The 21,242-nt window shown below is 50.2% G+C and overlaps 1 protein-coding gene across 1 annotated transcript in view; it reads right to left on the bottom strand.

Moving 5' to 3' along the window:
• Positions 1-20,905, bottom strand: part of PLEKHO2 (pleckstrin homology domain containing O2) — a 29,004-nt gene extending 8,099 nt beyond the window's left edge. The window contains exons 1-4 of the mRNA XM_074155983.1: positions 20,897-20,905; positions 15,882-16,034; positions 9,132-9,248; positions 1,905-2,009 (exon numbers count right to left, since the gene is read on the bottom strand). Coding sequence (XP_074012084.1) covers positions 1,905-2,009; positions 9,132-9,248; positions 15,882-16,034; positions 20,897-20,905 — 384 coding nt within the window. The remainder of the gene's footprint in view (positions 1-1,904; positions 2,010-9,131; positions 9,249-15,881; positions 16,035-20,896) is intronic.
• Between the last annotated feature and the right edge of the window lie 337 nt (positions 20,906-21,242).

A 21,242-nucleotide genomic window follows, 5' to 3' on the forward strand; every position in this document is an offset into this window, starting at 1 on the left:
GGAGGGAGGTCCCAGCCCCCTGCCAGGTATTTCTCTGTGACTTCCCACCACCCACACTGTGATGGATGCGGGCTGGAGTCTGCTCCACACAGAAGGGCAGCACCAGTGACTGGGGATGGTGAGACATCAGAGTGTCCTTGCTTTGCTGGCCACAAATTTGTACAATAGGAAAGCTGGAGAGGGTGTAAAAGGGATTTAAAGGGAAAAATAGGTCCAAATCCTTGGCTGATATGGCAGAGTGGTTTTACAGCTCTTTCAGCGGAGAACAACTAATCCAAGCCAGCTGAGGGCTTGACACATTAGCTTGTGCCTAGCCTGTGCGGAAACACTTTAAATCCGAGGTCTGATCCTTACTGGAATGAATGGGAATTAGAGGCTGGCTCCCAGTTCCTCATAAGGAGGATAACCCCAGTCCACAGGGCAGGGAGGTGACCTGAGATCCCACCTTGCTGTGCTGCCGAGGGGGTGTGCAAAGCTCTCTGCCCATCGGAGAGCCACGTTCTGTGCCACTGCAGGCAGCTCCAAGCCAGCGTGGGGTGGCTCCAGCAAGGGCTGAGCAGCTTTGTAGGACATCATATCTCCCACTTGCTGAAACACAAGAGCAGACCTGGCCGCTCACCTCTCTGCTGCTGGGTTTTATCTTCCCAGGCTGCTGCTGGTCCCAGCTAGTCCCTTTAATTCCATGTGCTGCTTCCCACTTTGTCCAAGGGCCAAAGGAACCACTACACCCCACTCCCACCAAAAACCTGACACCAAGAGCCATTGGCCTTGGCAAAAAAGCAGCATGTTCCACCCTCTCCTCCTGCTTTTGTCCTCTGCTGACTAAAAGCACAGCCCAAGCCCTCATTTTTGCATTTCTAGCACCGTATCTGCAGTGTTTAGCCCTTTTCTCAAAACTTTTACTCATTGCTTCGGTTTCCTTTGCTAAACAGATCTTGCTCGTTGCTTCGTCCCCTCATTACTCTGCCCATTTCTTCTTGAGTCATTCCTGTGATGGTGGTTTTGTGCACTTCCTTTCAGTTACTGAAACAACTGCAGAATAGATACCGCTCCTTTGGTTTAGTTCAGGGCTGATTTACAAACTAGGAGGGAGCGGGGCAAGGTTAGTCAGGCTCTAGGGATGTGCAATTATCATGCTTGGAGAATTTGGGAGCGCAGGTGTGCTGGGGCCAGCTGAGGCACAGGCAGGTTTGGCCGGGGCCATGGAGTAACTTTCCACCAGACTTCTCTCCAGACTGCAGGCAGAATAGCTGATGGACTGAGTCACTTCAGATTTTTCCAGTCTTGAAGACCGGGCTATGTCCTAACCAAATGCCTCCATTTCCAGGCTGTTTGGGTGCTGAGGATCACGGCAGCGTGGGGAAGAGGGGTCTCTCCGGGCTGAAGTCCAAGCTCTACACAGCTCAACACTGTCGCTACTTCTCCATCAGGAGAGGGGACCCCCCCCTGCATTTGCTAATCCCAAACCCAATGAAGCCATCAGACCATCTCCCACTGGTTTCAGTGAGTTCTTGTGTCCCCTGGGCCTCCTGATGAGATGTTAGCTCTTAGCAGCACAGACCGTCCCCCTGACACACCGTCTACTTACCCAGCTGCCCCTGCCTCCTTGCATCTAACCCCTGCCAGAAGAAAGGGAAAAGCAGCAGGACGTAGGATGGTGCAAACAGCTCTCTCCACAGTCTGCCTTCTTGGGCTGGGAACTGAAGTGGCTAAAAGCTCCCAGCCTGCAGGGATGCGACCCGGGCTGCCTCACATACCAGCTGCAAACGGGCTTTCTCTCTCCTTCGACCATGCCTGGCGTGCAGGAGGGACAGCACAGGTCGGGCAAGTTCTGCTTTTAGCTGAAAAAGCAGTGGATGAGAACTGACACAGAAATACAGGACTTTGAAAACTGTTCCTCTTACCTCATCAAATACTTTGTTTTTGCCTCTATTGATCCCTTCATTAAGAGCTTTTATCCACGATTCTTTTTCTTCCAAAGTTGCAGCTTGGAACTTGATATCATGAACCTGCAAGAGCAGAGAGACAATTTTTTTGCCTACGCGTTTCTTGCCAGGAACAGAGAGGTAGCTCCCTCCTCTCTGTGTATCACTTCTGTTTCTGTACAACATTCAGTTCCAGCCTGTGTTTAAACCACAGATTCCTTTGCGCTTTGGCAAGTGCTTCACTTCATAGCTCCCATGAACAGGATTTTGTCATGCTGAACAGCTTGGTGCCGTCGTTTTATTTTTACAACTAGTAACTGAAGTAGTAAGAAAGTAAGAGTTTCTTCCTTCTGCAAAAGGTTTGGAATAGCTCTTCGAGCAGCCGTGAGTGGTACAGCCAATGGTCACACTGTGTATAGAGAGTCAAACTGCAAGTCCAAGTAATTTTGTGCTGGTTCAGATGCAATAAAGTACTTTATCTCCCACTTACTCCCCCCCCAGGCTGCAAGCAACGGGAAGGCTGTGTGCAGCAGGCTCTGCCTGCTTCCTTGTTCCTGCGGCTCTGCAGAACAGAACTGATACGGGAATCTGGGGCTCTGACCTTGGCTGCACTAACCCTGATTCAGCTGAGCATGGACGTGATGAGGAATAAGGCCAATGTAAGTGAAAAAAATTAACCATATCCTTTTCTGTTTGCAAATAAAGAAATATAGCAGTGAGTGCTACAGACACAGGGTCTCTGGGGCTTGGTCCTAAGAAGAAGGGAAGAGTCAGCCATACAAGAGGGAGCTGGCAAGAAGCATGGGACACAAATAAGAATGGAGGGGTGGGTGGTTGTATGGCCTGTCCTCCAGCCAGCCAGCTCTCTCTTCCAGAACAGCCCCATGGCTTTGCTCAGAGTTTCGAATCTCTTCTTGACCACAGCAGGAACAATAGGTAGGGTGTTATTTATTTCAGTGCTGTGTTCTCTGAGTGCCTCACCAGTGTTATGTAGCTTTGCCCCAGTGTACACTTCAGGTGAGAGAAACATCATCTTCACATTACAGGTGGCTCTATGGCAAACTGGCTGGGATCCAAACAGCTCTATGTGGTGCCCTAATCTGCACTGCACAGGCACACAGAAATACTCTTGTGCTAAAGAACATCACCAAAGTTGCAAAACCAAGCACTTAAAAATTAGACAAGCCCAACGTTGCCAGGGCAGTCCTAACTTAGTCTGCTGGGCATGTTCCTCCTAGCACCGTCACTAGTGAGAGGGGCAGCACTTCTTACTGAGCTATCCTTTCATGTTTTATCCTCGTGGGTCAATATGTCTTATTGATTGCACTCTGCTCAAGCCCTGCACTGAAAACAGAATTACTGATTCCCCCAACAGTCTTTTCTTTGCTGCTTATCACTACAGTATCTGGGGGCTTCATAAAATACTTTTCAGAGCAACTGAAATCATCCACCTCTTACAGGTGGGGAGGTGAGATACAGAGAGGCTCATCCAAAACACATACTAGCATTTGGAATAGGTTTTTGGGGTATTTAACATCCTATAGGTATTCTGCACCTTCCCATTGCCTTCAAGAGCAGTTGTAGTCTCAGCCTTTTTGTAAATGAGGCCCCACATTCTGAAATCACAGCAGTGTCTCTATAAAACAGGGATTACATAAAATGAGGGTGACAAAGCTAACGGTGGCTGAGTCAAACACTCTTAGCAGCTCCCTGTTTTGTTTATGGCACAACAAAGCAGCCACTGTTTTGAGTCTCAGCTACTTCTGAAGGTACCATCAGAAATTCTGCAGAACTAAAGCTGCATCTCCTTATACCCACTCCTGCTGTTCCGCTAGAAACTGACTGCCCTTCTCTTCTGCACTTATTCCTCGCTTCAGTACCATGGTTTTACATCTGCACATCACAGTGACAAAGTGCCAGACCCTCACAACCAGCACGGCAAGCAGGGAGTTAAGAAGCAATTTGGGGAAAAGATTATTTATTCGATTAGTCTGCACATAGGGTGACGGGACCACATGTCTTCATGAGAGCTCAGAGGAGAGGTTGGGGCCTGAACCACAGCCCTCAGGAAAAAGAGCCCTTTGTCTGGGGTGCAGAAGGGCCACACTAACCAGGGAACCTAAGGGAAGGCAAGGCTCCAAAACAGCGTGACAGCCAGATTTTGTTTTAGTCGAAGCAGGCCTGGTTTTCTGTGTGCTTAAAAACTTTTTTTTTGTTTAGAAACGATTTTTCCCCAAAGCTTTGTGATTAAAAAAAGCTTAGGAGAAAGCTCTACTTGTGAGCAGCTGAGCTGCTGCACTGCCTGGCAAAGACCTGGCAGCCTGCACCAGGGTTTAGAAATCTCCGTACATGCTGTTCAAGGGACGGATTCCTGCCTCGCTTCAAGCTTCCTCTTCCAATGCTACTTTCTGTGCCTCATTCTCAGCCCCCAGATAAAGCCTCCGAGACTGTGACTAAGCGCTGGTGTCAGCAACCCTCCGGCAGGGCAGAGCGAAGCCTCGGGGGGATGGTTCATCGTTAATGAAAAGCTGAGATGTCCCTCTGGCATGCAACCCTCGCCGCGTGGTGTGACGCCGACCTACCGCTGCGGCCACCGAAGGCAGACCCCACAGACGGTGGGGGGCTGGTGGAAAGATGCTCCCAAGGCATCAGCAGAAAGAGCCCTCCAGTCTCCCGATGGGCTGGGTGAGGGAGGACAAGCCCCACTCTGCGCGGAACGCCACTCCCTGCGATGGGGCAGCGTGGGCAATGCCACTGCAGCCCTGCTCCCAGCTCGCACAAGTCCCTGGGGCTGTGCCACAGAGGGACAGCCTCGAGGCTTGCAGCAGGTTCCTCCCAGTATGCCCAGTTATCTTTGGGAACTTTTTTTTCTCCTTTTTTAGAACAATACCCACAGATACCAAGGAAGAGTCAGGCTGCTGGGGCTCTGAGGCCGGTGCTCAGGATATCTGCCAGCCAGAGCCTCTTTGCTGCCTTGCAGTCCCTTGTCTGTCTGCGTTCATCTGTGGCTCGTGTCCTTGGCCACAGCACTGGGGAGAGGAGGTGAACCCAAAGCCCAGGAAAAGCTCCCTGTAAAGCAGATGGCTGCAGAGGAGAAGCAAGAAGGAGCTGGAGGAGGTCTCAGTCCTGCCTGACACTGACTGGGGCTCTGTACACTAGTCTGAGACCCCCAGGTCCTCTACAAAAAAGGAACAAATGAATTTATCTTGTCTGTATTTTTCCTCCTTTGAGTATCCCTTCCAACCTAGACAATTCTATGATTCTATTCACAGATATCAGAGGATGCACTTGAAGATGGATAGTCCCCACAAAACCCTAAGCAGGCTCTATTCTCCAGCAGCAATTTAAGGCAGAGAGTCAGTGACACCAAGATAAGAGGGCAGCAGGCAGGGCAACACATTTGCTCTCCTTCTTTGCTAAGCCAGCTGAGACTGAGTCATGCCATAAACAACAGGCGGGTGTGCCAGGAAAAGCTGTCATGGCTAAACCTAATGTGACAGTGACCACTGTAAGCCAGGAATACAGACTACGCAATTTACTGTCAGTTAACTCGGAGCACAGCACGGCCAGTCAGCTCCTACTGAATCACTGGCTGGGTGTCATGCAACAAGAAGCTCACACACGGGATCACTGTCCATGATGGCAGCGAGCACAGCCTCCCCGACCGCTCCATGTCTTCTCAGAGACATCAGTCTCTTCAAGCAGTGACAGTCTCACAGCTGTGCTGACCCTGCTTTCCAGGAAAGAGAAGTGTTCTCAGGGTCAATCTGTTGTACCTGCACTAAATGATTTAACAGTCAAGTTCTGGAGAACTGTATAGCTGCAGTCTAAGACCTTTACCAACACTGGCTCTTTGCTGAGCAATTCTGCCAGATGCTGCTGATCCGCAGCAGAGGTGGGCGACAGAAACCTGTGCTTGCTCCTCAGCTGTTTCAGTGCAAAGCCTGGTGTTGGCTTCAGTTCAGTGGGACAGGGCTAAACTGGACTGTGAACTGCTGGTTTAGGTGCAGGAATGTCTTCCCTCGTGCTGACTTTTGGTACAGGGTGGTCACGTCAAGCAGAAGCCAGAGCAGAGATGGGTCAGTAACATCTTAAACTACCAAGAGTGCACCAGAGTCTATCTGCCAAATATGAGGTCATCTCCTGTCGTCTTCTAAATGATTTTGTCAACTTAGATCATGGAGGGAATAGTGGAAGCCAAGGGACTGTCAGTGAGGGGATTCTTGTGGTTTTCTGCAGCTGAACCAAGAGCTACCTCATCCCTGGGAATAAGGCAGCATCATCTCTGCCAAACTGGCAGACCCCAGGAGCAGACTCCTCCGTGCACAGGGCAAACGTGCTTCACTGCAACCCACTGCAGCTTCCAGGCTGGGCCGCTGGTGAAGGCAGCTGCAGGTGCCTCCAAAGTCAACGAAGAGGAAAATAAGCAATGGAAGTTTCCATCCCTGACTGCAGGTGAGGAGTTTGTGCCTGGCCATGCTAGGAAAGGACTCGTAGGGAGCTGCAGCGCTTACTCATGCATTTTTTCCCTTACTACCCATTCTTAAGACTTCCCTGCAGCCGAAGGCTTTCAGACCTGCTGAATACCAGACTTGTGCCAATCTCTGTAGTCTCTAGGCAGTTTACACCAAGCATTGTGCCTTTTGCATCGTGAGTACGTTTTACGGTCTTCAGGCCAATTCTGCTGCCCTCTCTTACAAGCTCAGCTCTCTGCATCCAACGGTTCTCATTTAATTGCTGCAGGTGGAATGAAGCATTTGAGATTTCTAAGCAGAAAGGGTCTTTTGCACACTTGCAGCAGCACTTTGTTTCAGCTCCACACCAGTGCAGGCATGTGACATGCTCATATTGTCACAGCTTAATGAAAACATCATCCTTGTGAAGAGGGCAAGCAGAATCTGCAGTACATCCATCAAAGACCAGTGTTTAGCAAGGCAACTTATTTATTTGGGTGCAACTCTAGCTGCAGAGTAGTTTTAACTGACTGATTCACGTCCTCTGCTCTTCAAGAATATCCCATCCAAGATTTAAACCGGGATTCCCCTGCAGCTAAACTGGGTTCCCTGTTTTCAACAGGGAAACTCCTATTTGTGCGCTGAAACAGCAGTGGCCTAAGTCCCACAAACTCACCAGCTTTCTGCATTCCTCAGCATGGTGCTCAGGAGAGGGGGGGGGGCAAAAAAAAAAAAAAAAAACCAGCAAGATCTGGCAGGGCTTGGCAAGGCTAGCCCACAGAGTGATTTTAAACGGTGGATGGCAGCAAGCCTCCCAAATGGAAAATGTTTAGCTGATATCTATGGCCACAGCTGCAATTTCAAAACAGAAGAAGGACAGTTGTGTACATAGGCCTCCTAATTGAAGCCTGTTCTAACATCTGCCAAAGTATGTTGTGTGTCAACACCCTCACCAGATTCCCAGCCAAAAGGAGGGTGGGAGGGGAGCTACAAACAGGGAACTTTTCATTTATAAAAGCCCTCGCTTTCACCAAAGGAGCGTTATAAAGAGTAGCCTCTATCTAGGTCTCTATTTAACCAGTGGCATGAAAAACAGGGGAGCTGTAAACTTGCCAGCATGCCAAAAGGATGAAGTTACCCTTTCAGGACAGAGTTTGGGCATATCTTCCATCTAGCAAGAAATGAAAGGTTTAGGAGCAGGTCTCACACCCCGTGTTGATTCATGCAGCAGTGCAGAGACATATGCGGCTTTTACACACTTGTCTCTAAGTAACATATTTGTAGATAATAATAATAATTCCTACTGTGCTCCTCATCTCTGAGCCCACTGGGTTTTATTTGCCTCCCTGGGAATAGGTGTGCACTTGGTAGTTACAGAGCTGCACTCTAGAAAACACACTGCCAGGATTAACCACTTTCAATCTAAAATTGACATTATTTCTGATTCATCAAGTTATAAAACAAATGCTAAACCTCCACTCAGACCACAGAAACTCTCTGCTCTGGGATCCGGAGCTGAGCAGGAGCTCACTAGCCCAGGGTGCAAATTTCCAGGTTACCAGCACTTTGGCGTGTGGTGCTTAATATCACTTTTCTTCCTAATACGGATTGCACCTACTTGCAAAATGAACAGCATTCACCTTCTCTCTCCACCCCCACCCTGGTCCATGCGAGTGTTTTGGGGCAGGACAGTCCTTGTTTTGTTGTTTTGAATGAAGTTTAGCGCAATGATGCTCTGAACTCAGCTGGGGTCTTATTATACGAGTAAACACTAAGTGACTGGCGTGAAAGAATAAGCAACAGTGATTAAACAATCTCCATTTCTTTAAACAAAGTGGAGATGAGGGAATGCAGGCAAGTTGATATTTTTGCCTGTTCACATTCTTATGGAAATGAGTATGTTTTGTCCCTCACAACCTCTCAGATTTGCATGGGGAGATTTAATAAGATACCTGATGCCAATAAAATCGCATTTAAAGTAGACTGTAAGTCAAAGTGCAATGCTTCAGAGCAACAACAGAAGCATCCTAGCCCATAAAGATGCTGAAACGGATAGCATGTAAATAGGAACTGAGGAGAACTTCCAAAGATGTGTAGTGATGACAAACCTACATAGGAAGTAAGTCAAGCGTATCCTTGCATACAGTCAGTGCTCAGATGGATGTGTAACTTCTCTGCAACACCAGCCTGGTTGTTAGGTTCTGGATCTAACCAGATGCTGTGCAGGACGCTAAAGATGTAGCATTTTATGAACTCTGCAAAATAAATCTTTTCTCCTAGGAACTGTTTGGCTGCAAGTAACTTTGCTCTGGAGTTTCTCAGATCAACGGCTCCGGCTCCAGGAATGTCTCAGTACATGGATCGGTATCACTGATTTCACTGGAACTTGAGCAAAGCTACAGCATTTACAGCTGGGACAGGGAAACTTCCTCGCCCAGAACACAGGGGGGAACCACAGGGAAGGGTCATTCTCCACTGCTCAGGGACAACTGGAAGAAAGAAAATGATAAGGCAGGAAAAATATCAAGAGGAAGAGTTGAGTGGCAGGAAGACCCTTTCCCCACTGCAAGAAGAAAGTCTACAAGACAGCAGCGTTCCTCTTTACACACTGTGGACCATTCCCAGCTATAGGTCATTTTTCCTAGCTGCCAAAGAGCTAAATCCCAGAGCCTTTCATCTGCTCTAAGTGCAGCTGCCTGGGAGCTCATTTTGGAGTCTGCAGACTTGAGGGTGATGAGAAAGGCAATCCTACCTTCTTACCAGGGGAGCGGATTAAAATGAAACGGTTTTTCTTTTTCAGTAGTGCACGCAGTTCCTGGCACTTGTCATAACTCTCCAGTTCCACTGTTTCTATGCACTTCTGTTCATCCTGCGGGGAGAGAATGAAACATTATTATGAATAGGAGGCATTGAAATCAATCATATACCATCAAACTCTGCATGTCTTCCCATTGCATCTGTCTAAAGCTCTTCTGCCTTAAAAATAACCTGCATGTACACAGCAAGCCCCCATAAATCAGGCTGGCATCTCACTAAGAAAACACGCTAGTCTTTAAGCTACAGGCCAGGATGTGGCTAGTGGTCCACAGTGGCTGAGCAAATAACACGTTGTGGATGGTAACACCAGCTTCTGCCATCTCTGCTGGCTTCATCCAGGGATCTTCAGGCAGAAGGAAGGTTGGAAGGTCTTTGCCCATCATCCCGCCCCAGTTGCAGGCTGAGAACGTGCTGTCAGTCCTTCCATAGGAAGGAAGAATTACATGAAGCACTTTTATAAACCTTCCTGGCGTGATCTCGGAGCGCTCCCCAGGCTTCCCCTTAGCTTGGCGACATTGCCTCCTCCCCACAATGAATGCAGGGGATTTTATTCTGCTTTTTTCACAGGGAAGACAGCGCAAGCATCATGACGGTCCAAAGCAGCCCCCCCGGAAGCCCAAGGCAGAGCAGAGATAAAGAGACGAGCCCTGCCACCGTGCCAAGCCTCAGCAAGGTCAGTGCGAGCCACGTGCGACTGGGACATGCTCCTCTCGCAGCCGTGCTCCGAGCTGTCAAAATGCTTAGGATTGGAAATACGGTCCCATACAGCCAGCAAAACTGCCAGGGCAAGCGTCTCAGTAAGGAATATTTATCTCTGGTGTATCTCCACTGATGAGTGCCGGCCGCGATCTTGGCTCATTTCTCCCAGTAACATAACTAAAATTCCACACGTGGTGCGTGGCTCAGTTCAGCTGTGGAGCGCCGTCCCTAATAGGAATCACAGTGTAATGCTGGGCAGATAATATTCTTCACATCTCAGTAGCCCAGAAGAGACCAAAGCTGCCTTTTCCTAAGCATTACACAAATAAGCAGGGAGAATCGCAGGGCAGTTCTTGCTGGTGAAGTGCTACAGTCAGCACGCCTCATGAACTTATTACCATCCTAAATTAAAACCGCTGGCCATGACCATCCCCAGCTCAGGCTCCGCTCCCGAGGCAGCGCCTCGTACCCGTATGACTTTGTATTTAGCAATTCCCGTAGCGGGGAGGGGGTGTGGGATGAGGAAACGTGTCGTAGCCAGGAAGCTGCTGTGTGGCTGGAGGCAGGGAATGGAGAGTTCAGAGGGAAGTGGGCTGCGGGGAATTTCCTCCCTTTACCGCTTGACATTTAAGTCTCTGTGCAGAGCTCAGGCTGTGTTTAGGTTTTCTAAACCCTCCTATCTGGGGATGGGGGCCCGGCAGAGCCAATGCCGGTACGCAGAGCAAATTCGGAGCCACTGAGGGACGTCTGGATCTAATTTAGGTTTATTATTTTAATGACATTACTGTTTATTTCATTTAACACTGAGTAGGTGAATGTGACCAGAGAACTGGGAAAATGTTTACTAGGAGGAGGAGATTAATTCTGCCCAAACTTAAAACCCAGCAGATAAAATCCTGCTGACGTTACGGAGCCCTTCGAAGGCATAAGGCTCCTGCTGCAATCCTGGTATCACAATGTCACTGCAAAAGGACAGGGATGGAAATAATAACCCCTCAGCGGCCAACAAACGACAGAGAAGGGTGAGGTCAGGAATACATGCCTCGGGGATGGGTGATCTCATCCCGGCCTTCGGTGGACGACCGCCCACATCACAGCCCTGTCGCACAGCCGGTGCGGTTACCAGCTCCGACGTGGAGGTTTGCTGGGCTCGGGATGTAGGTGGCTTGGCAGCACTCTGACCAGAGACCAGCACAAAGACTCCAGCCCACCCTCCCAGCTCTCGAGAGCAGCTCTGCCCCCAGCAGAGCCCAGTGGCTCCACGTCACCCTCCTTGTCCACACCACCCTTCCGGCCTCTTGGAGGGGAACCTTCCCTCTGATCCTGTGCAAGCCATCCTCCACTTCCCAAGAAGAGCGGAGGACCAAGCTTGGGGACAAGATGGACTTGGCAGGGTGGAGAGCTGTGGTTTTGCTGTGACATCGCCTCTCGCCTTCCAGCTGCCCCTCTCCTCCCTGGGGTGGTTTTGGGGACTCTGGCCCAGCCAGGGAACAAGGGCAGTGAGGACCAGGACATGCAGGACCCTGCCTCCCAGGGCAACTGGCTTGACTGTGCAAGCTATGGCTCCTTCATCTCAGAGACCTGAACCTCTCAAGTAAGTTTCCCTCTTCAGGGAAGGTGGGGAAGAAAGCAGCCAGAGAAATGAGAAAACTATGTCTGAGGCAAAGGAAAAGCATCCAAGTTCAGGGAGCACCAGAATGGGGCTTTTGTCTCTGTTTTACCCTTGGCAAGCGGCCATCCCCTCTCTACGAGCCTACCTGGGTCACAAAGAGATCCTTTATGTTTGTCCTGCACCACTAAGATCAAGACAGAAGGGCCTGACCCTGTCGCAGCTCTCCAGGTCCCTTCAACCTCCTGGGACCTGGAGGATACTCAGCATCACACAGAGACAAGGTCGCTTCCAGAGTCCTGCCCCAATACATGGGTCTCAGACACACATTCTGGACAACCTCCCGTCTCTAGTGTCCCAAAGAAGTCAAAGCAATCCTTTTACATCATCCCGAGACACAAAGGTTGAGTTCTCGCTCGGTGGTCCTGTGGCACACAGCTCACAGGGCTGTCCCACAGCATTGCATTTGCTGCCAACCAAGGCAGGGAATTCCCTTCAGGCCACCCTTCTCTTTTCCTTTACACATTTTAGGGCTTGTTTTTCCAAATTGCTTTTGTGCTTGCTGTGAGGGACAATCAATAAGACGCTTAAAATCCTGGTACAGAAGCCCCTACGTTCATGATTTAATGCAGAAAACCAATTCGTGGAGTAGACGCTGCGACTTAAACATACATGTGTCTGGAAGCTTGGCCCTTAAGAAGAAAATTACTAAACACCTAAACATATTAATGCATGACCTTAACTAAAGAATCACACTCGACAAACAACTTCCTTAATGAAAAGTTGACAAAAAGGGGAAAGCAAGACCCACTGAAATTTTTATTCATATGAAAGTAAAGTTTCCAGCAAAGACCTCTTTGCTGACACACATTCATGGGCTGTGACCCTCCATTCGCTGTACAAGGTCTAGACTGCCTGAAATAATAATTTACTTCTCTATCTGAGGATCTCAAAGTGTTTTAATAAATCAGTTTGGGGTATACACTATCACTTTACCAGGGACAAAACGCAGACGTTAACTGCACGACTCTTAAATACTGAGTGGAGTCTAGAAGATTCTTTGGTAGGTTTTTTTCCCCTGTATATTCAAATAATATGCTTTAAAAAAAAAAAAAACCCAAAACAGCAAAAAAACAAACTTTAACCACTAGCTGCACTGTTTAGGGGGAAAAAAAACCCAAACCCAAGGCTGATGCTCTCTAATCCGTGGAGTGACGATATCGATCCGTGTAGTCTCTCTGCATAGGATTGCGTCTTCTTCAGATGCTTTCTGTAGTTTTGCGGAGAGCTTAATTAAGCAGAGGACTTAATTGTTATTCTGGTGAAAATATGCAGAGACAAGACGACAAGAAGCCCCCTTAGAAAATAAGAACCTGCCTGCTTGGTTCTTAGCTTAGGGGAGGGTACAGATGTGGGGTGCTGCAGATGGAGGCACAGCAGATAACAAGAAATCCATCTCCCATCATTTCACATCCGCTGAGAGAAACCCGAAGCCCGGTGGGATGACTTCCCCACCTCCCCCCCCCCCATCTGCTCCAGGTAATACAATAGCCATTTGCAATTTGCCTTCTGGAGGTAGCTCCGCTTTAGACCGAACCCAAAACCTGACCAACAGATGCCATATGGGAAACACACTCCCAGGGCAGGCCAGGAGTGCGTTCCAGGAGATTGCTACTGATGAGGATAAATACAGTATTCGTGTTCAGCTCAGACTGTACTTTCTGGTGACAGGGTACAGCGTTATTGCCTGCCTCCTGCGTTGGCCATCCCCCTCTGCTCTTGTTTTGCATGCACAGACCTCAGCTGCAAGTGCAGCCAGCCTCATGCAATCACATAAACGAGCTCGCCTGCGTATGAAACAACTGCTAAAGGCTTAACACCTCCTTGTGAAGGGCTCCAGCACATGAGGGACTGATAAAAGCACAAAGCATCCCAAGTCACTCGCTCAGTTCCTGGAAATCTGATGGGCTCAGACCAGTTGAAACACTCAGCCTCTAAACCTGCCCTCCCACATGGAAGCTGACCTCCCTCCCATTTAACCCATGTAGGTCTCACTTAGAATACACACAGAAAGATGCTTGTATTTCTGCTCCCTGAGGCTTTATCTCCTTTCTTTTTCCAAGGGCCCCAATTCAAGAAGCGCTGAACAATCCCATTTAAAACTGTTTCAGCCTGAGGATGGCCCGGGATGCTGCGTCTGGCTCCAGGGTCAGGTATGTAGAGAAGGTCCAGTGGGGAAAATGGCAGCTGGAGCTCCAGAAATAAAAGCCACCACAGCACGCTGCACCACAGACCCTCCTTTGACAATGGGCAAGGCCCTTCTCATCTCAAAAACTCAGTTCCCCAGTTATAAGATGGCGACAGCAACACCGCCCTAACTCACGTTACAGGAAGATAAATACAGTAATAAACATGAACTGCCTCAATTCCGTGGCAACGGGACCCCTCCTGAGTGCAGAAAATTGCCATTTCCTTTAGTTCCCCCGTAGTAAGTCTGCACAATCACATGCTATCCTATTGTGCTACCAGATAATTTTGTAGCAATTTCCTCTCCTAAGACATTTGACTTCGCTGTAAGCCAGTTTAATAGCCTATAGATATTAACATGATCCCTTATTTACAATAATGGGACCTTGTAGCTACTGTAGCTTACAGATGCAATTTATTACAGGATGTTACCACAATCCGCAGGCTACCAGAAAACATTATGCCTGGTTGTTACAAATGCCATTTTCCTTGTTGAGATAATAAAATAACCCTTTAAATGATTGGGATTTTTCCTTCTTCTGAACGTCTGTGAAAATTAATCTTACTTTAAAAGCCTCCTTTTCCCTTGTGGTAACGAGAGCCTCCATATATCTTGTTTTTAAAGGCATGCCCTTTAAAAAAAAAAACAAAAAACCTACGTCATGTTTATAGATCTTGAATACGCGAGTTCCTGAAGCTTCAGCTGGAGTCAACAAGTGTCCGGGGCACTGGGCAGCAATCTGCAGAGTAAAGCGTGTGCGGGACCGGGCTGCATCTCTCTGGGTAAGAGAAAGCCCCACCACTTTGTCTGCCTTCCAAGCTGCTCATCACCTGACATTGACTCCTCATTTCAAAACTAAGAACAAACACCTCCGGAAAGCTCTGGGATTCGGCAAGAGCAGGAGGGTTCAGTGTATGGGAAGACGTAATACCCTTTAACCTAAACTGTTTATAACAAATCTTCTTTATTAGGCAATAGCATGTTTTTAAAAAAAGAGAACCGAACTCGTTTGTCAGTCCTGTTGTTCCTGAAATCATCACAGCAATGCAGCTGCTGAAACATTTCCCCATTCTTCTTCCCTTGACACACCACACAGCGGCTTTACATGATTTTGGTTTTATATCATCCTGATGCCCACAAATGACCCAGATCCCCCTGTGTCTGACACCGCACAGGCATGTGGTCCTTATGCAGACCATGCGGTGAGAAATGCTCCTCTGTCACGATGCACCCACAAACTCCAGCCACCATAAACCAGCAGGGCTTAGACTTACCCTTCCCTAATCTCAAACCTCTCTGGGTTGTAACTTGTGCTCCACACTGGAATTTCTAACTTTTGGGACAAACCCTGCTCTTGCAGAAGCCCAGGAACCGAGAGCCTGGCTCAGGAAAGAGCCGCCTTTGCAGCTCAGCAGGACCAGCCCTGCACTCTCCATTCTTCTCACATGAAGATGCAGGACAGATTTGGCTTGGCTCCTATTTCTCGTTTGATTGGAAACAGCTCTAAACAAGGCCGTGAACTTAAGGCATGCAATTTATCTAGGGAAGTCCAGGAGAAGGCTCCCAGGGGTCCTTTGCTCAGTACTGGCTCAAGTAAAGGGAAAAGATGAGCCAAATCCAGACTGTGTCCCTGCTTAAGGAGGACACGAGCACTCACAACCTCCCCCTGCGTCCATCGTTGGCTAAACAAAACCATGAAAAGTCTGGCTAGCAACAATTTGAGCTGCTTGAGGGGTGCCAAACAGCTGCAGGGTCGCCTGCCGTCCCCTCAAGCAGCAGGTGGGAAGTCAGGCTGCTACAAACGAGTTTTATCCTTTAAAAGCCAAAAAACGCATAGCACATATCCTGCTTCCGCCCAAAGCTTTGCTCCGTTCGTCTTCTCACAGGATGTCCTGCCCCCATTTCTTTTTTGGCAGTGACACTGTCAAAATATTTACTGGCTAAAATATTTATGGTACATAATATACTCCAAAATGCAGCTGCTGTCTCTTCTTTATAGTATTTGCCCTTCCTGGAGATAACTGGAGAAGCCCTTTTGAAAGGAATGCGATGGAGGGAAGAGTGAAAAATGGAGGAATGTGTGTCACCAAGGGCCCGATCCCATTCAAGGTCGTTAGCTGTGACCATACCTCATCCTCATAGACCACAAGCTGTGTTTTCCGTAGCTGGATGTAACGATCCTTCCACAATCCCAGGAGCCCCCCACTGCTTTTCTTAATCCAGCCATATTTCTCTGCAGTCGGAGCAGGCTTGGGTTTCTCTGAGGCCTCCTCCTTTGTATCCTGCAAGGACAGAAGGGAGAATGAATTACAACAAAAGCACTTTCCATCCATTTAATGAAGGTCATCAGAAAGCCTGCCCAGACAAGACCTCAGCACCCGCCACACGTGGTCTCTCCCCACCACATCACAAGAGAAAAGACTGGCATCTTCCAGAGGAAAACTCAACCAGCTCCCACCCTGGAGCTGCCACAGGACTGGGGAGTGAGCATGGACCCCGGCCACCCCTGGGGACACTGTTGGAATGGTGGCAAGTCCACCTTGCTCCTCCGCTTCCCCAGCAGTGCTGCTTCCCTCTCCATGGAGGTACTCCCTCACACTTGTGCACCAAGCGCTCCTTGAAAACCAGCACCCTCCTCTCCGCTTTGCTCCTCCAGCTTTCTGATAAACCCCCAATGGGATGGATCCTGATCCTGCTGGCATCAGTAGCAACGCTAACATTTTAGCCCATGACCACTTCTGCAAGCTTCTTTTCCAGGTCTCTGCGTTTGGTCATCGCCCCCAAACCAGCTCCTGTGGGCAAATCCACGGCATGAATGCCTGGACTTCATCACATCCACACTAAAATGTTCCCAGCAGGCTCCCGTGTGGTTTGTAGGCAGAGGGAAGGACTGGCAGAGAAGACAGCACCGAGAGTGGGGATTTTTTTTGCCCTGCCTTGAGCTCCTTGCTGTTTGTCGCAGTCTGCTCTTGCCCACCCGCAGCAGCACGGGGAGCCCCAGCATCCTGCACTGGGAGGCTGCAGGCCTGGTAAAAACCAGGAAAGACTTAACTTCCCCGCTTTGAAAAAAACATCAGAAATATCCAATATCAATATTCTCGTCAAATGGAGACAGGAAACCTAAGACGGGGAGCGGGGGCAGTCAGGCTTATTAGCTGACTGCCTTCTCTGGCAGACTCGGTTAAAGATGAGAGTTTTCCACCTCTCCGGTGTGCTGGAAGAGCTTTTGCAAAGGCAGGATTCCCCACTTCCCCTCCCTTGGAGCACCCCGCCACTCCCAACACCCCACAGACCCCTCAATAAGCCTCTTTCCCTGGAGCAAGGCGAGGGGAATCCCTCACTGAGCCAAATCCCCTTACACAAACACCTCACCAGCCTTGTGACTTGTAAGGAGAGGCCAACTCCAAATCCTCCAGCCTCCTCCCAGGAACCCCACAGTCCCCCCAGACTCGGTTTCCTCCATGTCCCCACCTGTAATAGCAGCAATCTCAGTGCAGAGAGCCAGCGCATTCGCACAAAGCAGGGATGCACGACGAAGGCAGAGCCCCAACCATCCCCAAAAGGCCCTTGCAGGAAAAAAAAAAAAAAAAAGGCAAAAAAAAACCCCAAACAAAACAAACCAGGGCGGCTGGAGCTCAGACATCATGTTTCATAACATGAGGAGATTCCACGTGCATGGAAAGGAGTCGGAGCTGGACACTCCTGTGGCCAGAAGGGAGTGAGGACAGAGCGAGCGAGTACAGATGAGCTCCAAAATATTGGAGGAGAGCCTTGCTAACAAATCTGTTTTTATGCACCACACTCCCAACGAACAAGCCCTTGGACAGCAGCTGCCATCGGGATGAGCTTTTACTCTAAAGAGGGAACTCACACCCATAAAAAAAGTGGAAAAAGATTAAATACCCCACGCACCCACATTTATCCCAATCCCCGCTAAAGTCGGGAAGAGGCTTGGCATTGCAGGTAAGCTCAGGTGCAGACCGGGAACAAGAAACTCAAATAAACTGTGTATCACCCAGAAGAAAATCAGGCGGAAACCTGTAACATCCTTGGAGCCCTTTGTAGAAGTTATTTCAATTGTACCGAGCCGGGTTTGAAACGGCCACAATACAGGATGACAGAGCATGAAAAAGTTTTCCGGGAAACGAGGGGGGACTGCGTGGTTCTTTTTTAAACTTGACTTTTTAGGTTGCCAGGAAGTTGTATTCAGTTGTGATCTGCGACTTCAGCAAACATCAACTGCTGCACAAATATAGACCTGCTGGTTTCCTGATCGAGCACCCTTTTGATGTCGTTTTTAGATAATTGGGCACGGACTTTAACCTCCCTCGTAGCAGTTTTGCATGGATGTAGCTGTACAAAGAATTTGTTTGAGTGACTGCAGATCAACAGCTGCCAAAATGTTCTTACTCCTTAAGGTGGTTTTTTTCCTTCGTAGATGGCTTTTTGCGGCTTTTTTCCCCCCCACCTGGCAGGAAGGCTATCTGAAATTACACGGCAAATATGTCTATCCGTGGCCTCTCCCAGTGCTTTGCAGAGTGAAAGCTATCCTGTCTCCTCTGGTTTTAATATAAAAGTACTCCCTGTGAAGAGTACACCAGGCAGGACTTCCCGGGAGCATCCGTAGAGAGCATCCATGACTCCACGATGAGATGGAGAGTGCCGGTCTCAGCAGATGACAGCAGCTCCGTCCCCGGCGCTGCGCAGGAGTCACCTGAGCTGCCTGGTTCCTCCTCCCGTCCCCGCTACAGGACAGATGTGATGGGTGCGATCCTGTGCCCTGCTGAGCTGCCCGTGCTCTGGGTCAGCAGCTCCCACACACAGCACGTCGCAAGATGGGGGCGCAGCTGCCGTAATCCCTCGCCTGCAGGTTAAGGGTGTAAAAACCAGATGATGCAACTTGGACCGTTTCTTCCCGTGAAAGCAAGAAGAGCCTCGGAGACGGTGCCTGACAGTTTTTGCGGATTATTTTTATGGCCACCTCTGCCCTGAACTGGCAAGGGAAGGTTGGCCAGGGAAGGGCACCGAGAGCAGGGCTGTGTGTCCATCCTACGCTTTCTGCCTGCAATTCCACAACTAACACTGGAGCACGGCACAGAGAGATGAGTTACTGTTGTTAATTCAGCTTTATGTGGGTATTCCTTCTGCAAGAGATACTGAGATATCCTTTCCGGGATGTTCTTGGGCTGGATTCATTTCTGACGCTGGTATAAATCCATGAGAAGAAGCCCACCGACGTCAGCCAAGAAAGCCAGCGTAAACAGGGGAAGAACTGAGTTATCCCATTGCTGGCTCATGCCAAAGGCATCGCTCCCAAAACCAATCCATACAAGTCATTTTTGCAATGTATATCATGGTGGCATTATAAGTGATACACGAGTTTCACTCTTCCAGCCTGGTTTGCACTCGCGTTTGGCAGCTCGGTAGAGATGCCAAATTAGCATTTTATTTAACAGTTATTTCTCCCCTCCCCTTCCCCTGTATTTTAAGGGCCCACAAACTCACATACTTTTCATGTCTTCCAACAAAAAAAAAAAAACAACAAAACAAACACCCAACAGCTGAATAGTGGTGGTGCTTTTACAAACTACATATAGCGCACAGAAGTGTCTTGCCCAGTTGCAGTAACTTCATTTAAAGCAAGCAGCTTATTTATCGCATACTCCTCCCTATGAGGCATGGATGGAACTCCTCCCAGGAGACAACCTGCATCTCCCGACTCTTTTTCTCAACTCTTTTTTTTCCCCTTTCCATGTTATCTTCCAGGCTCGGCTGTCAGCACTTCTACTTCTCCCTGACCCGCAGGAGCAAAACCATCTCACTTGGAAATAAACTGCTCAGATCCACGTGAAACTTGGGCAACTGCAGCTGGTGCCCTCTCCTGAAAATGATCAGCAGTGGATTAATTATCACTAACAAAGAAAAGCCGGTGCACCAGTCGGTGAGTGCTGGGGAGGCAGTGGGGTAGGCAGAGCCCTACCAGCCCTCCGTGCTCCTGATCCCCAGGGACTCTGCGAGGGATGGGGTGGGTGCGAAGCCCCTTCGGGTGCCAGCTGGAAACAGTTTCTCTGCTGTGGATTAATTTCATGGATGCCAGATAATAACAACTCTCAGTCGCTACCAACTTGGGCTGCTTTGCCACTGCCCTGCTGTTTTAAAAAAGCTCTCATTCTTGCCACAAGATGTTGGGAGCTGAAATAAGGGGGGGGGGGGGGGGGGGGCGGCGGCGAGGAGGACAGACAGACAGACAAGCCACAGCTACTGGCATCACATGTACTACAGCCTGAAGTCCTCCTCCTCCTTTCTTTGTGCATGAGCAGCAAAACCTCATTTAAGGAAAGGAAGCAGGAATAGTTGCGCAGCCAGATGAGGGGAGAAAACGACCTGTTTAACTTGCTAACAAATTTGTGGCACCTTAATCGATCCGCGTGGGGATGGATTATTGGGGTGTGATCCCATGGATGTGAAAGCCTCCATGTCCAGGAGAAGCACCGTTGCCCTTCTCCCAGTTAAACCCGTTCCAGGCAGAGCCGGAGGAGGAGGAGAAGACTTGGGGAAGGCTGCGAGGTATGTGGACATGGCCAAGCTTGCGGTCTGACCCAGGCCCAGCTCCAGTACGGAAGTACAACACCCCAGTAAGAGTCAGCACAAGGTGGCCTGAGCAAAGCGTGGCATTTGAACAAGCCCGACTCTGCCAGCACTCGTCCTCCGGCAGCGCCCGCCTTTGCCCGTCAGCCTCACCCGGCCGGTTGGGAACTTTTAAGACCCGACGAGGTCTCTTCTCTTTCGGGATGCTCTGCCCTAGCGACCGCCGGGGCTCCACCGCACCCGGGGGGGCTGCTTGGGAGGAGGGACCCCCCTCCCCTGGGTCTCCATTTCTGTCCCCCTGTGTTATCCCCGCTGCCGGACCCAGTCGGAGCGCGACCCGGGATGTCCCATCGCCGGCGGAGACCCCAAAAAAAGCCTAAAGTGGCCGGTGCGGTCCTCTGTCCGCCTTCCCAGCGGGATGCGAGGGGCTCCTGTCCCGTCCCAGGCGGTCCCGTCCCGTCCCGTCCCGGGGGGTCCTCTCTCCTCCTGTCCCGTCCCGGGGGGGGGAGTTCCCCTCCCGTCCGCCCCGCCCGGTCCCGGTCCCGGTCGAACTCACTTGCTCCATGGCGAGCCGGGGCCGGTCGCTCCTCGCCGCCGGCTCAAGGGCTCCGCCACCGCCCCGCTGCCCCGCTGGGTTCCGGGGGGGCGGGCATGCCGGGTCGGGGGGTGCCGGGCCCCGCCGCTCTCGCCTCCGCACCAACTTCTCCGGGAGCAGCAGCAGCAGCAGCAACGCCGGGTTTCCGGCGTCTCCGGCGCTGAGAGCGAGGAGGCGGGGATGCCCCCGCCGCCGGCCCCGGCCCCCCCCCGCCTGGCCCGGCCCCGGCTCCGGCCCCACCCGCCGCGGGCGTGGGGCTGGGAACCCCCCCCCCTCCCCGGGACGGGCCGGGGCTGGGGGAAGCGGG

Source organism: Numenius arquata, chromosome 11, assembly GCF_964106895.1.
Source record: "Numenius arquata chromosome 11, bNumArq3.hap1.1, whole genome shotgun sequence".
In the NCBI taxonomy this organism is placed as follows: domain Eukaryota; kingdom Metazoa; phylum Chordata; class Aves; order Charadriiformes; family Scolopacidae; genus Numenius; species Numenius arquata.